The 17,083-nt window shown below is 36.8% G+C and overlaps 1 protein-coding gene across 1 annotated transcript; it reads left to right on the forward strand.

The window, feature by feature from the left end:
* Positions 1-1,744: 1,744 nt before the first annotated feature.
* On the forward strand, positions 1,745-16,039 carry FBXO43 (F-box protein 43). Its single transcript, XM_069466177.1, has 5 exons — positions 1,745-2,165; positions 4,333-5,809; positions 8,309-8,411; positions 15,024-15,227; positions 15,333-16,039. The coding sequence occupies exons 1-5, from the start codon at positions 2,081-2,083 to the stop codon at positions 15,579-15,581; spliced, it is 2,118 nt and encodes a 705-aa protein (XP_069322278.1). The 5' UTR covers positions 1,745-2,080; the 3' UTR covers positions 15,582-16,039.
* The last annotated feature ends 1,044 nt before the right edge of the window (positions 16,040-17,083 follow it).

Genomic DNA, 17,083 nt, shown 5'->3' on the forward strand with positions numbered 1-17,083 from the left:
CTCGAACTCCTGACCTTGAGCGATCCACCCACCTTGGCCTCCCAGAGTGCTAGGATTACAGGCGTGAGCCACCATGCCCGGCCCATAATTTGTTTTGAGTCCGGAATTTTCCTGCTCTTCTACATTTTAAGTTTGGAATTCTCTGTTGTCTGCCTTTTAAATTGCCACTTGTCCATCAAAATCTACCTCATGTCGTGGTCTTCATGAAGTTAGTGCTGCACCCTCTTCTCTAGTAGGCTTAGCAGGTTCCTCTTCCCTTTCCTTTGTGCTACTACTGTTTCTCTGTTTTAGCACTTGCACTGTACCAGTGAGCCCCTTAATGACAGTAACTGTGCCTTCCTCAGCTTTGTATATCCAGTACCTAGCCCAATAACTGGAATATAGTTGGAACTTAATAATTGTAAATGAGTTTGATTTTAGATGACCAAGGGACTTCCAGATAGAGAAATGTCCAATCAGAGGACAGTGGTGGTGGCACCTGTTACTGGCTTAAAAGTTATGGTTGAAGATCTGAATGAGAATTATATAAGCAAGGAATGATAAACTAGACAAATGCTGAAGTGAGACATCTCATTTAGGAAATAGGCTGAGGAAAAGAAGCCAGAATAAGGAGACTAGGGAAGAAAATGTCAAGAGCACAGGACTGTGCCTGGCATATATAGCTCACTAAATTATTTATTGGATGAAAATCAGGGTTTAAAAATTGTATCTGGCATTGAAGGTACTTGGGTGTTTGTGATGCCAAAAAGGGGATGTTTGTAAGCAATGAACACATTTCAGTCCGTTCTTTATTAATAGCTTTTTTCTTTTATATATATATATACAAAATCCATATATATTCATTGTAGAAACATGAGAAGAAAATACAGACAAAAAGACAACTGGAAAACAAACATAATCCTGTCCAGAGATAGTGTAACCAAGTTATTCATACCTTTCAGGCCTTATCTTGTGTATATCTACACTTTTAACCTAAAAGGAGACATTCAATTTGTAACCTGCTTTTTACACTCGGTAGGTTGGAGAAACGGTGAATATTCTCCTACATTATTTCTAATGATATGCCGCTGTGGGACACGTTAGCCTTCCTAAATACAGTAATGCTTCCCAAAGTGAGGAAGGGGAGAGGAGGAGCCTTTCAAACTAGGAAGTCCTTGAGGGCTTGGGCCGAGTGGAAGGGTGAGAGCGAGAGGGAGCGCGAGGCCAGGGCCTGCGGGCGGCCGGGGCGGGGCAAGGCGGAGCAGGGGGGCGGGGCACAGCGGAGCAGGGGGGCGGGGCGGGGCGGGGCGGGGCAGCGTGTGGCGGTTATTAGGGGCGGGGCAGCGTGTGGCGGTTATTCGGGGCGGGCAGTTCAAACCGACGGAGGGAAACGCGGCTGCCGGTGCGGAGCTGGCGTGGGGGTTGCCATAACCAGGCATCCCTAGGGGCGAGGCCGAGGCTCCTCCTCAGCACACCCAGCAGCAGCTGCTTGGCTCCTGGCCCTAGGCTCGCCCTACCTGGCCCGCGCCCCCGTGGGTCGGCCTTTGGGTGGGTGGGAAGGGGGGACACCAGCTCTGAGCCCGGTAACGGGCCTCCGGGCGTCCAGGTCCCCGCCCCCGCCCCCGACTGTGTTTTCCAGGTGCTGGGACTTGGGAGGCGAACGGCAGCCCTTTGCTTCCCCGCTCCCTGCGCTCCAGGTGACTCCCAACGTCCTCGGCCGCCCCCAGCTGTCTGTGCCGGCCCGGCCTGGGGAGGGTCGCGGGAGGCCGAGCGGATCTCTGACGCCGGTGAGGCCGTTACCCACCCACCCGCTGATAGCACCTCGCCTAGTAAATGACAACGCTGCCCCTCACACTGCCTTTTCAGGAACCCGAATTTGGGAAATTTACTCATTTCTGAGACTAGTTGGCTAAAACAAGGAATTAAGATTACTGTTGTCTGGAGGGCTGAGGAAATTTAAAATGATTTAGGCCTTTTCAAGTGTTAAAAATAATCCCTGCAGCATGTGCTTTATGTTCCCTTCAACTTTTAGCGTTCACCATGCTGCTGCACGTTTTAATTAATTGTTCAAACTAAAGTTTTTAGGTGGCCTTTCTTTGGCATGAATTTTAAAGGCAAAGATGAGAGATGTTCTTGTTTGGAGTCCTACATAACTTTGACGTCTAGTAGCTCAAGATTTGCTGATGGTAAGATTTTTCGCTTTAACAAATGAAGGAAATTTGGTTGTAATACAGTTAAATAATGTCATTTCATTCTCTGATTCGATAGGTGCTTTTTCTCTTTTTTAAAAGAGCACTTTGGAGATAAGTTTTCTCAACTCTTTGCCTGGAGCCTGGTTTTAAAAAGTGAATATCGAAGAGACTTGCTTGATCCATCAGAAAACCGTTGAGTAATTAAACTAAGCCCGTAATTTCACATGAGTAATCTTATAACAACATTAAGTTTTGAGACCAACGCCTTGGTGTAGTCGGAAGATGAAAATGACAGGAGAGAAAGCACTTGGAGGCAACTTCAAATGTGTAGATGAACAGGAAAAAAACTCCACTTTTTCTGTTCATAACAAGTAATCTGTGGACTTTAGGGGAAGGGGATCCCAGTTTGTTTCTAGAAACTTGCCTTTCAGTTTCCCAATTTCCAGCATGGTGAGACACCTAGTGGTGAAGTGGCGGAATAGTTACATTTGTTTTAACTTTAAAAGGACTCTGACCTAATTTTATCACATTGAGTGAAACCTGTTACTTAATAGAATGATTCTCAGGGGTGGAAACAGTTCGTGGGTGGAGATGTAATTTTAAAACACATTCTTATTAATTTAATATTTGGAAATCAAAAATTGTTCTAAAATATAATACAAATTCTAGAAAGCAGAGTTTGATAATCATGGCTCATGAGCATGTGCAGAAGTTAGTGATCTGAGAGAATGTATAGCAGAAGAGGACGTGTGAGATTTATCAAAAAGGAATATAGATTTAAAAGGTTAAAAAACACTTAGGTATTTTTTCATCAAAAATGATCTTCTAATGATCATTATACCATAAAGAAATAATTTTTTTTTGTTTTTACAGTAGCAATTTGCTTTTGTAACAAAGTTATTTCACTCACATATTTAACTGATGTAGCTTAGATTTAAATAAATTACTATTCCATTACAGTCAACTAAAATATATCTTCCCAAGATCTTTTATTAGAGAAAAATCATGCCATTTAGCCTGGAGAAAACTTTGAAGGAATAACAATGTTCTAAGTGCCTTTTGAATAATCTGGAAAAATACCAAAAGTATAATAGATTTCTTTTCTTAGCTTTTTTGAGTTAAGATTTAATTCAGATTTCTAAAAAGAAGGAATTTGATGATACTGTTCAATAGGTGAAAGAGTAAACTATTTCCTACTGATACTCCTTGCTCATATAATTACCAAGTAACTGTTCTTCTTTAATTAATTGAGTTGAATTCTTTATTTGCAACTTCAAGAATATTATATGCAAGAACAGGGTCTCTGTTGTTAAAAAAAAAAAAAGGAATATTATAAGGGGTGGTTTTCCCACAAATAGTTGCCTATTATCTGTGAATTCAAGCCAGCAACTGGGCCTTATGTCTCAAAATATTTAGAAACTGAAATATGAATGAGTACAACATGCCAAGTTTGAAATGGCCCTATATCTAGGGTGCGGTGGTTTATTTTGGTTAGCTCAAGAAGAATGTGTCAGTAATTTAGAGTCTTTGTAAAGATGTAAGTCTGAGAATTTAGACCTTGTGAATGGTCATGGGAACTAGATTTCTGCAACAGGTCTATGTTATATGTGTGAACAACATTACCCTGGAGTTCAGCCTATTGCAGTTAGATCTAACGGCAGCACTCATAGTTTGATGAATTTCCCAAAGTCATGTTTAAAAAGTAGCACTTAGTGTTTTTTAAGTAGTTTTATTTACATCCCAGAACTTTTAAAAGAAATAGACTAGCATACAGACACTAGAATATTAAAACTAAGTTCATGTACTTTAGTTCTGTTAAAGTCATCATAAGGTAATAAAATAATCTAAAAATGCTGCTGCTAGGTTTTTTCCTTAAGGGTAGTTCAAAAAAATTTGTGCTTGATACTTACTATGGTTAAGTCAAGTAATCTGTGAGCATTTATAACCTGAAAATGGTTTTATGGTTTTATGATGTCAAAAAGTTGTTTTAAGTAGGATACATATCAGTTCATTGTGAAGTAGATTTGGTTTTTTAAAGTACCTTTTTAAAATTGCCATACAGTTTTCAATTATTATCTGTATTCCTAACAAATCATGTATTTTGGTGTAAGCTGCCTGGCTTCTCATCCAAAAAAAGAATAAATTTCTTTTCATTTTATAGAAACAGAGATTTTGAAGATGTCACAAAGGCACTCAGGTCACGCTAGCCCTGGAGCGGGAAATGAGGTGGACTCTCCTACTGTCAATTTCAAGTACTGCAACTTCAGAGATTTCTCCACATCTTCATTTCAAGATAGTGCCTATAATGAGTTAAAATCTTATAGCTTTGATAATACAGATGAAGAATTTTTTAGAAAGAAAGAAAAAAGCCCAACATTAATCCATGAGCATCCTGAAACTTCAGGCCTGAGCTTACCAGATCCTTTAGAGTCTCCCACTCCAGAAAAGAAATTTCTCTTCTCTCCGAAGGAAGAGGATAAAAGCCCAGAACTTTGGGAAACTCCTAAAATCAGTAGGAAAAAATATTTAGTGCCCAGAAGGTTGGATGTAGCTTTCTCTCTTCTAACAGGAGACTCTGAATCACAAAATAATTCTTTAGAAAGTAGTGTAAGCCAAGTTCTCGATTTAGAAAAAAATATTACAAGCAGTGCTTCAGATGTTCCAAGGCAAAATTATTTTAGCTCTTTAGTGACGAGTACTTTAAAAACAGAAGAAGTGACTTCAAGTAGTCAAAAATTGAGACTTAATTTTTCTCAACAAAAGACTTCCACAATAGATAATTCCCAAGATGATAGTCTATTTGAAGTTGAATGTATATCTCCAATTCAGGGCAATAATTTTAAAGACTCTATCACACATGACTTTAGCAATAGCAGTTTATGCATTAGTGATGAGAATACATATCACCAACTTCTGGGCTCCTCTATTAGTGGAACAACTTGTGGAACAGGTGAAGACATATTTGTGACTCCAATAAGTAATCTTGTAGCAAATATTAAATTTAATGCAAGTCAAGCACCTTTTCCTTCAACTGAAGTGAGAGGCAATATTTCAACTCCTGAAGACAGTGGTTTTAACTCACTTAGCTTGGATAAATCAGAAGATTCCCTCTCTGACCAAGAGAGTTCTTTTCATGAGTTGCTTCAGAAACATAAGGGAACTCTCAAAGTGGGGGCCACCATAAGAAAGTCAAGGCGTCTTATAAGGACAAGAAGACTGTCCACCCTTCGGGAGCAAGGCTCACAGTCAGAGACAGAAGAGGAAAAGCAGACTGTCCACTCTGACTCTGAAGCAAGACCAGCAGCTGCTTCTGACCTCTCAGAGAGTCAGCTGAGCAGTGATAAGAGTGGGGATTTGACTTTAAGCTTTAAGAATTTATCAAAGACCCCAGCCTTGCAATTAGTGCATGAGCTCTTTATGAAAAGGAAAAGGAAAAGATTTCAGCAAAACAGTGCACATGAATTCTTAGAAGAAAGGGATGGGGGCAAAATAGATGTACTGCAGTGTTTACTTGCAGGACTGATTGGCAAGAAAATGGGTTTAGAAAAACTAGACATCTTAACAGAATTAAAATATAGAAATTTACAGCATATTCTTGCTATGGTTTTAGATTCCTTGACTGCAGAAAGCCTATGCAGGTAAGAAATAAAAGTTGCTTATGAAATAAAACTTCTATGTTTCTTTAAGTTGGAAAGTTTTCCTGTGACTCAAGTGGTTGTCCTATTCTTTTGTTTGTTTTGTTTTATTATCTCTATCTCTGGTTGTCTTATACTATATCAAAGACGGTTTAAGTGAACTTCCCAATAGAGCTTGTTAGTATAGTTGCTTCTATTTAAGAGCCTGCTTTGGTAGCAACAATATAGCCTTTTGTTGAGTAAAGCTCTTATCACTGTCATTTGGAAAGAGAGTTACTAAAAGTTGAACTTTAAATTTTCATAATGGCAAGCTTTATTCCATGGAAGTTGCTTAATGATTTATTTAATACTTCAAATCCTATTGTCAGATTGCAAATTGTATTAAAGTTATGACACTTGGTTAGAAATAATGTAAAGCATTGTGGTAACTGAGAAATGACAACATACAAAGGATACCGTTTAATTATTTAAGTTCTAGAATCCAAGAACAATGGTTAACTTTCATTTTAGGGTTTGGCCTTTCCAGAGACCAAAGAAAATGTGGATTATTTCATTTTCATGGCTAACACAGCAGTGAAAATTAATTACTTTGAGGAATTTCAAGAATTTAAAAACTGAAGAATTTGTGTTTGCAGATATTCCAGTAGATTGAAGGCTGCTACATAATTAAAGAAAGACTAAGATGTTTAGGAGTATTGAGGGTGGGAGGTGGGGTTACTAAATACTAAAATGAGACTGTGTTCATGCTTGCAATTTGGGGAAGTTGCAGAGTTATCAGAAAACAAGAACCTTGGGAATGCCATGGCCAGGAAGGAGGGAAGTCAAGTGGAACAGGATTTCTGCAAGGTGGTGGTTGGGGGAGATCTTGATAGGTATAAAGAGTTTGGTTCATAGAGTTCTTGTTTTTATGGCCAGTACTTCTATTAAAGCCCGTCTTCACCTTTCCTCCATACATTAATTGTAGGCTATTGTAGAGAATTGTAGAATTCCATAGCTGGAAATCTTTTGAGATATCTAGTTGAATCATGTATTTTACAGATGAGGAAATTTGAGACCCAGAAGTTAAGTGACCTGCCAACAGTCACTCAAAGAGATAGAAATTAATCTAGTCTACAGCTGAGTTCTTGAATTTCTAATCCAGTATTTTTCCAACAACTCTTATTAAAGTTTAAGACCTTTTACAATAGAGTTGATTGGGAATATATGTGGTGTAACCCAAATAGGATAATAAACAGATTAGTGCACCCATAGATATATGCCTTTTAAAAATGTTCAAAAGATAAGTTATTTGTTTAAAAAATTAAGGAGATGGCTAAGATATAGGAATGTTATTTTATATTGGATATGGACCAGTTAATATATAAAATCAGGTGAGAGTTTTGGGTGGTCATTTGTGCTAGCAGTTTAGTTGATGTTCAGTCATATTTCTACAATTACCTCTCCTGCCCATCCCTCCAAACTTAAAACTTACAGCATTTGCACTACAGAATGTGTATCTATGTTAGCAGCGCCATTCTTGGTAACAAGAGAGTTGACGGTCAGTTGAAATATTTGTGGCAATACCCAATTATATAGTTCATTTCTTCCCCACTAATGGGTGACTTTCTGCCTATTCCTCTCCTTCCCCCTGAGATAAGGCACATATATCAGCTTAGAGAGAGGCAATGGCAACTGAAGTGGCCATGGTAGCTGGAAGAATAGTGTTGACAATTCAAGCATCACCTGGGGCCCTCCATACCAAGTGATTCTTTTTTACAGTCTTCTTATCCCTCACCTTATTCCCTTTGAGTGATTTGTTAAAACAGAGTAATTAAAAAGACTAGATTAACAGTTGAGAATTACTTTAACAATTAATATAGTCAAAGTTATTGATACATAAGCAATCACTGGACAAAAATTGTGTTTTTTCTTTAGCTGCCTCCTCCTCAGAAACTTTAGTAGGAACTTTGTGGTGCTACCCATAATAGTATTTATGATTTGGCACTTAGTACTGCCAATGAAGGATTAATTGTTCTTACATTTATTTAATCAAAATGACAGATTCGTTAAACACAGTAATAGGAGAAATTGATAAAACCTCTTGTGCTACAGAGGATAATCATTTGCTGCATATTGTGTTCTAAATTTTTCATCTTAATGTCACATTTGAAGTTAAATCCTCTTAATCAGTCTCCCAGTGGACCCACATTGGCTTTATGTGACCATTTATAAAATAGTAATCTCTCAATGTAATGCTGGCATATACTTAATATTTTAATAGGAATTCTTTCATATGGTAACTCAATATGGAACAACAATGTTGACCAAGTCATATTTTTATTTTAAAATATATTTTTTAGCACTGACTATGAAGAGCAAGGTCATATTTTTAATGTAAATTTTTAGGTTTAAATTTACTGCTCAAAATCTTTAAAACAAGTTTTTTTTTTATTAGTTAGAAAACACAAAAAATGTTAATCTTATTGAATATGTACAATATAAGGACTGATCTTTTTGTTATAGTGTTTGGAAAGTAAGCAGAAATTGGCGCGAAATTGTTATTCAAGATAAGAGAGCAAATCGGAGGAGGAAATTTTACATCATACAACTGAAAACAGATTCTGAGGTAATGTATATAATACTTTCCTAAATTGGATTTTTATAAATATGTAATAATCCCATACTGCTAGACAACCTAATTTGGTTTTCTTGCTATCTTTTAAGCTTTTGCATTTAGCAGAGATTCACTCATAAACTCTTTACTTTTCCCAAACTCCATTTTCACCTAGTCTTTAAGTGGAGTAGACTACATAACCTCAAGAACAGCTTGTTGGGTTTTGATGCTGTTTAAGTGTATGTGCTGTTAGCAGCATTTGAATATCAATGATATGCTGGATCCTATTCATAATTAGATACCCTGATAACATTTTTATCCTGTCTTTTGAGTGGATATTACATGCCAGTAACTGTGCCAGTTGCTAATGGTGAACATTTCTGACATGGTCCCTGTCCTCTTGGAGCTCATACCCCAGAGGTGATACAAGTAAACAAGTGACTACAATACAGGTGTGTCAGAGAAAGCTCAGAGTTTTACTGGATTCAAAGGAGTGTTTACTTGGGAATCAAGGGGAGTGTATCTCAGCTGAGACTTGAATGATGAGTTAGCAGTTAGCCAGGCAAAGAAGATGGGGAAGAGGGAATAGCATATACAGGCCTGTAGGTGAGAAAGCATAGCAGATTTGTACCTGCGATTTGTACCTGTATTGCCTTGAGGATTTGAGATCTGGGTTTAAAGTTACAAGAAAAGTCCTACAGAACCTGATGAATTCTTCCCAGACACACTACTTTGTGTAACAGGCTTCTGATTACTCTAGTAACCTATGTTTGATTGCAGACTCAACTTTGCAGCCAAAAGAGATTTTAAGAGTTCTCTATCTTATTCTTGTTCTACTAAAAATTATTTAATAACATACTGTAAGTAAATTTCTAATTTGACTAAATGTAATAATTGAGATGAAGTATAACAGAAACAAATATGAACACCTAGATATAGACTGGTAGGTTTCTCATTACAATGAAATTTTAGGGATTGTTGTTAACTAAAACTTTGAATTTCCTTTTTATTCTGAAGAAAAGTTTTACCTTCTCATCTATTCAGAACTCCTGGCTACTTACTGCTGCAGCTGCTGGTTCTGGGAGATTATATTAGGTCATTGAATGTGAAATGTCTGATTTCAAATCAAAAGTTTAGTTTATTATATCTCAAACAAGAAGCAGTACAATTAATCAAAGTATGCACCCAAACTGTCGACACAGTTTTGCCATCTTAATGGTAGCTTGCTTATGCCAGCAGCCAAGAAGCATGGAGAGCAAGTGGTGATGAAATCATAAAAGGCATTTTCCACAACTTGTTGAGAATTGAATATTTTTCCTTGCAAGAAGTGGTCCAAAGCCTGGAAGGAGTGGTAGTCAGTTGGTGCAAGGTCTGGTGAATACAGCTGATGACAGAGTTTCCAAGTCCAGCCTCTGTAGTTTGAGCAGCATTGTTTGTGCAACATGTGGTCAAGTGTTGTCTTGCAAGAGGATTGGCCTGTCTCTATTGACCAATCTCAGCTGCTTAATTGCAAGCATCTTCATCATTTCATCCAATTGGTTGCAGTAGACATCCGCTGTAATCAACTGACCAGGCTTCATGAAACTGCAGTGGACAATACCAGCGCTGGACCACCAAACAGTCACCATTAGCTTCTTTTGATAAATATTTGGTTTTGGACTGTGTTTCGGCACTGTGTCTTTTTCCAACCATCATACTGAACGCTTGCGATTGTCAAAAAGAATTCATTTTTCACCACACTTAACAATATGGTGTAGAAATGGTTTGTCTTTATGTTGTAACAGCAAAGAAAGGCAAGCTTGAGACAATTTCTCTTCTGATGCTTATTTAATTCATCTGGAACCCATCTATCCAGCTTCTTTACCTTGCAATTTGTTTCAAATGGTCCAATATTGTTGGATTAGTAACATCAAACCTTGCTGCTAATTCCTGTGTAGGTTCCACTACAGCTTTCAGCTCATCATTATTCACCTTGGTCTCAGGTTGCCCATGTGGCTCATTTTCAAGATTAAAATCACCAGAATGGAACTTCTCAAATCATCGATATACTATGTGTTCATTAGCCACAGCCTTTCCCAACACTTCGTTGATATTTTGAGGTCTGTGCTGCATTGGTTCCACAACAGAACTCATATTCAAAAATAACACAGTTTTTTTTTTTTTTTTTTTGAGACAGAGTCTTACTCTGTTGCCTGGGCTAGAGTGCCATGGTGTCAGCCTAGCTCACAGCAACCTCAAACTCCTGGGCTCAAGCAATCCCACTGCCTCAGCCTTCCAAGTAGCTGGGACTACAGGCATGCACCACCATGCCAGGCTAATTTTTTCTGTATATTTTTAGTTGTCCAGCTAATTTATTCCTATTTTTTTTAGTAGAGACGGGGTCTTGTTCTTGCTCAGGCTGGTCTTGAACTCCTGAGCTCAAATGATCCACTCGCCTCGGCCTCGCAGAGTGCTAGGATTACAGGCGTGAGCCACCGCTCCTGGCCACAACACAAATTTTTTTATATGGTTTCACAAAATTGCTCTAAAAAAAATTTGAAAGATAATCACAAGCCAAAACATACATTTGCAACACTGAGGAGGATGTACCTTCACAATAAAATAAAACTAGAAGTGTCAAAGTGAAATATCAGAGATATCAACTGTCAAAGTTAATACTTAAGGAAATCGGACATTTCATACTTAATAACCTAATACTAGTGAAGATATTAATTGCCTTCTTAATATACCCTTTTAGAATGCTGCCTTACATGCTAGGGAAAGACTTAAAACACAGTTTTGTTTTTTTTTTTTTTTTTGAGACAGAGTCTCACTTTGTTGCCCAGGCTAGAGTGAGTGCCGTGGCGTCAGCCTAGCTCACAGCAACCTCAAACTCCTGGGCTCAAGCGATCCTCCTGCCTCAGCCTCCCGAGTAGCTGGGACTACAGGCATGCGCCACTATGCCTGGCTAATTTTTCTATATATATATTTTTAGTTGTCCATAATTTTTTTTTTCTATTTTTAGTAGAGACGGGGTCTCGCTCATTGCTCAGGCTGGTCTCGAACTCCTGACCTTGAGCGATCCACCCGCCTTGGCCTCCCAGAGTGCTAGGATTACAGGCGTGAGCCACCGCGCCCGGCCAAAACACAGTTTTTTAAGCAAGCACCATTAATATTTAAAAGTTTGGCTCCATATGTTCCTCAGTTCCTCTAAGGTAGAAACGTGGCTGTGCCAGCACATTACCTTAAGGTAATTCCAGATAAAATATTTTATCCTCATATTATAGGCATTATTTTTTTAAAAAAACTTGTTTTTTTAAAGAATTATACTTTTTTTCCTTTCTAAACTCATTTTCTTATTTTCTTTTGCTTTTCAGAACTTTTTAAAAAGTAATACAAGTATATGGTTTAAAAAGTCAAATTGGACTATTACATTTGTAACAAAACACACCATTCTCTTGTGCTATCTCTTCATGCTCTTGATTCTTTCCCAATCAAGGCAATCACTTTCAATGCTTTAGTTGTTTCTTCTAGTATTTACTTCCATATTTCTAACTAATAAGCTTTTACTGCTATTTCTTTTTTTCTATATAGGGATTAGGTTAGTTCTTTAACCTTTCATCACTACTACCACTACGTACCTAACCCCCCACCCAGCCTCTGAATTCCTTTCTTTTATCTTATGACTATAATTATATCACTATTTGATAGTGAATCAGAATTAGGGAATGACGTGAATAAAACTATTGAGATTATTATTACTTTTTCACAGCTGTAACATATTGTACATTACACATAACTTTTTTCATAGTTAATAATTTTCTAGTTTTTCTTTTTCTTTTCTTTCTTTTCCTTCCTTCCTTCCTTTCTTTCTTTTTTTCTCTCTTTGCTTTCTTTCTTTCTTTCCTTTTCTTTCCTTTTAGTGTTTCTCCATACAGATCCCTGATTCATCTTCCATTATCCACCAGAACTGAAAGTCTCCTCTGTGTGAGTCCGAACAAATCAGGTATTCTACCTGTTTATTCTGTTTCTCAGTGACCTCCTTCCTGGGGCCCTTTGCCCTCCTATTCCAAATATGGACTGGTTGCTTTCTCCTTGAGCTATACCAATGGATCATTACCAAAACAAAAAAATTATAAAAGGAAGTTGTTTGATGGTTTTCCTCACACTTGTATAGTGTTACGGAAAGCTTCTGATCCGGCACAGAACAGGTGTGTATAATAGGCTCTCAACTTTATCTGTTTTCTTTGGAACAGTGAGAATGAGCATTAGAATTAGAATACCACACCTTTTCTATTGAATTTCTTAATTCTTCATTGTTCTTTCACATTTGTAGAAATGAACAACCATCAGATGACTCCACCCTCACATTTAAATATTTTCTGGTAATGTGATGATAACTATATTGTGGAAATTTTTGGCACTGATGAATGTATGCGTTTGTTGACTGCTTTGCCTCTTGTTGAGAGATAGTATTATAGCACATGTTTTAAGCTTCATGAGGACAGAGTTTAGACTGTTTTATTCACTTGACATCTATTCAGTGTTCTATAAATATTTGTTAAGTGAATGAATGTTTCTTCTGTGGCTGAAATTTGCTTCAACATCATACCTTTCTTCATTTTTTTGGTGCATGCATAATCACTGTATTTACCAACTGCATTGAAACCCAGTAGGTATTCTCCTTTTAGTGTGCTCTTAGGACATGCACTGTAGCCTAGGCTGGAAATCATTTATGCAAATGTGGAATAAAGAGATGTATTACAAGTCCTTGAGATAATTGGTAGATTCAGCATGTTCAATATGTTCAATTGGTATTCATTCTAATTTCTGAAGACCTACATTTATTCATTACATTTATGCATATATTTTTAAACTATTAATCATGTGGTTCTTCAAGACCAGCTAATCTCGTCTCCTGTACTTATCCTACTGTAATTTCTCATGCTTTAGCTCTTTCCACAGTTAGGAGCCAATTGCGGTAAAGGGAGACTATCAAGCGAGACGAAACATAATTAAAGTTGGACATGTAAAGAGATTCACTGGTAGTACTTTTTTTTTTTAAGGGGGGAGTCTCACTCTGCTGCACAGGAATGCAGTGGTGTGATCATAGCTCACTCTAGCCTTGAACTCCTGGGCTTAAGCAATCCTCCCACCTCAGTTTCCCAAGCAGTTAGGACTACAGGTGCATGCCACCACACCCAGCTAATTTTTTTTTCCATTGTTTTAGAGACAGGGTCTTGCTATGTTGCCCAGGCTGGTCTTGAACTCTTAGTCTCAATTGGTCCTCCTGCCTTGGCCTCCTGAGTAGCTAGGATTACAGGCCATAGTACATTTTATTTTGATAAGTGGTTAAGTATGTCAATCTGTTTTTTAAAAGCTTACTATTTTTTCCCCATTACTAACTTTAACAAAATAGACTATAAGGATTACTCATTGAACATGTTTCTTTTAATTTTTAATTATTTTTATATTTTCCAGCTTTATTAAGGTATAATTGACAGAAATTATATATATTTATGGTATACAACATGATGCTTTGATATATGTATATATTGTGAAATGATTATCACAATCAATGTAATTAACATATTTCTTGACTAAATATTTGAGTAATGAGGCAATCCAGTTCAGATGAGAAAGATTTTTTCCCCTTTTACAATATCAAAGCTGTTGAAAATTTAACTGTAGAAATGAATCAGCACCACTTATTTGCAAAAATCAACCAGAAGTAATTGGGCTTCTAACCAGTCCCATTGTTCTTGTGACATGTAGCTAAGGTAAGAAATCTTCAGAGAATTTCATAATATCCCATAGCAAAGTTTTAAAAGATTCACTTCTTCTTAGAGCTTGGCTTAACACAGGGTTGCAAACTGTGGTCTATGGGCCAAGACTCGTCCACTACTGATTGATGTAAGCTTCATTGGAACATAGCCCCACTCTTTTGTTTACTTCTTGTCTGCCTGCAGCTGCTTTCTCCAGGACCACAGAGTTGAGTAGCTGCAACGATATGGCCTGAAAAATCTAAAATAGATACATACTATCTGGTCCTTTTCAGGATAAGTTTGGTTAAAATAAATGGAAAAATAGCCAATCATGCAGACAGAGCTAGAATTTATTGTTTTAATTTTTTCTTTGTATATAGTTCTTTGACTTTTAAATGTTAGATGATAAAAAAAAAAATTTTTTTTCCTGAAAAAGAATGGTCTAGGGAGAAAATTCTGGTGGTATAAAACCACTCCCAAGGCTGGGCGCGGTGGCTCACGCCTGTAATCCTAGCACTCTGGGAGGCCAAGGCGGGTGGATTGCTCAAGGTCAGGAGTTCGAGACCAGCCTGAGCGAGACCTCGTCTCTACTAAAAATAGAACGACATTATATGGACAACTAAAAATCTATATAGAAAAAATTAGCCGGGCATAGTGGCGCATGCCTGTAGTCCCAGCTACTCGGGAGGCTGAGGCAGTAGGATCGCTTAAGCCGAGGAGTCTGAGGTTGCTGTGAGCTAAGCTGACGCCACGGCACTCACTCTAGCCTGGGCAACAAAGTGAGACTCTGTCTCAACAAAAAAAAAAAAAAAAAACCACTCCCAAGCGTTTAATCCATGTGCGTCAGAAAGCTATTGACTCCTCTTGTCTTTTACCACAGGAGGCTGTATTAAATGTCGAGGATGCTGCCACTCGGCTCCATCTTTTAAATCGCGCAGCCTTACGATCTGTGCAAGCAGAGGCTAGGACATCCAGTTCTCAGAAAGAGCAAGTGTCAACATTATCTCCCTGGGGAGAAGTTTTGACACCTTTAGCAAGCTCTTCTGTTACTCCCTTAAGTAGTAAACAGGAAGAATATGTTAAGGTGAGTATTTATTATAAGTTATTAGAAAAAGATATTTACAGAGTTTGAAATAAAGCTCTTCTCTATATGAAACCGGAAGATTTAGTGTATATGCTTTCACTGCAGGTTGCCAAAACACTTTTTATTGATGAAGCCTTAAAACCTTGCCCAAGGTGCCAATCCCCTGCTAAGTACCAGCCATATAAGAAAAGGGGACTGTGTAGCCGCAAAGCCTGTGGTTTTGACTTTTGTGTGTTATGTTTGTGTGCTTATCATGGGTCTGAAGAATGTAGTAGAGAAGCAGCAAAGTCAAGAACTAGAAAAGATGCTGTCCCAGGAAGTGCCCAGAGTAAGCGGAATTTAAAACGCCTCTAAAGAGACTAAATATAAAAGACACATTCCCCCATGCAGTGTTTTATTTGTCTGACGTAAAATTATGAATATTTTGAACATGTGCAAATCTTCCCATTAATGACAGATGATGGTTTATTTGCTAGTTTGTATATATTAGAATCTATGTCATTGTATGTTTTCTTTAAAGTGATGAGTTTTGAAAAACTTTTATTTTACTATGTCATTTTTATCCATTTTAATAACTTGGTGTTTTAAATAAAGAATATTCAGTGTTTTCATATGCATGTATTTTACTGTTTTATGTAACATTTTAAATTTGTGCATTTCATCACTATGTGTTGAAATGGTCTTCATTCAGTTTTAAAAATTAGTTTTCCAAATACTAAAAATTTTGAACTTGACACAGATGGCCTTATAGATTTGGAAAATGAGTACTTGACTGAAATGAAATATAAATAAAATGTTTTCAGAAGTTCTATGAATTTACTCTATAATTTCAATCTTTGTCTTATTTGGCATATTTGGGTAGACTTCTAGTTAAGTAAAATTTACTTAATATTGATAACTAGGAAGATATAAAAAGTAAATCATAGGAAATATGTGGTTACTCATAATGGGAGTCTTAGTTAATAAACCCTTATAAGTCATACATTTCAAATAAGTACTTTAAAAAATTCTAGAACTATAGTCACAGATTTAATTTATTTAATATAGCCTTGGGTATTAATATTTTGACAAATTTGGGCCGATTGGAAAAGATAGTTTTTTTTTTTTTAAAAATAAGATTTACTAAGTTATTTAGGAAGTACCCCTTCAAAAATGATTTGAGGTTTTGCATGTTCCATTTGGAGAACAGCAGCAAAAAAGAGATAAGTTCTATTGTTGAACAAATTACTAAAACCATGGGGAAATTTGAAGATAGTTTCACAATTTTTTTCTTTGTGTTTAGGTAACTCTTATGTATATATATGTGTGTGTACACTCTACAGATTTAAATGTAGCTCTTATATGCTATTTTAATAAATAAATTTAAAGTATGAATTAGACATAAAAATATTTGGGAACATTTTAATTTGTTACTTACAATAAAATTTTGATTAACTACTAAATATTAAATTTTTATCTATATCTTTTCTAATTCCACAAAGGATTTTTGGAAGCCAAACATAAATATGAGCAAAGTGTTAGCTGTGTTTCATAAAAGTTACAAAATTTCTGAATTTTACATCATATTTTCTGATTTATTTGATTCTAACCAAGTTCAGTTTTTAATTCCTATTTAATTTTCTAAGACATCTTCTGTGTCAGGATCAATTTATTAGTTAATGTTGTTCTCTTAAGATTTAACTTTTTTCTCCATCAGAGAAGTTTCTTTGTTTTTAGGAAATTTCTTCCAGTCTTGATTCTCTTAATTTATAAAGTTAACTTTTTGATTTATTTAATCCAAACTACTTTTCTTTGTCCTTTCTTTCTGTGGCTCAGATCAAATCATATCTTCATCTGTCATATGAACATTATTGCTA

This window comes from Eulemur rufifrons, chromosome 3 (genome assembly GCF_041146395.1).
Source record: "Eulemur rufifrons isolate Redbay chromosome 3, OSU_ERuf_1, whole genome shotgun sequence".
NCBI classification, from domain to species: domain Eukaryota; kingdom Metazoa; phylum Chordata; class Mammalia; order Primates; family Lemuridae; genus Eulemur; species Eulemur rufifrons.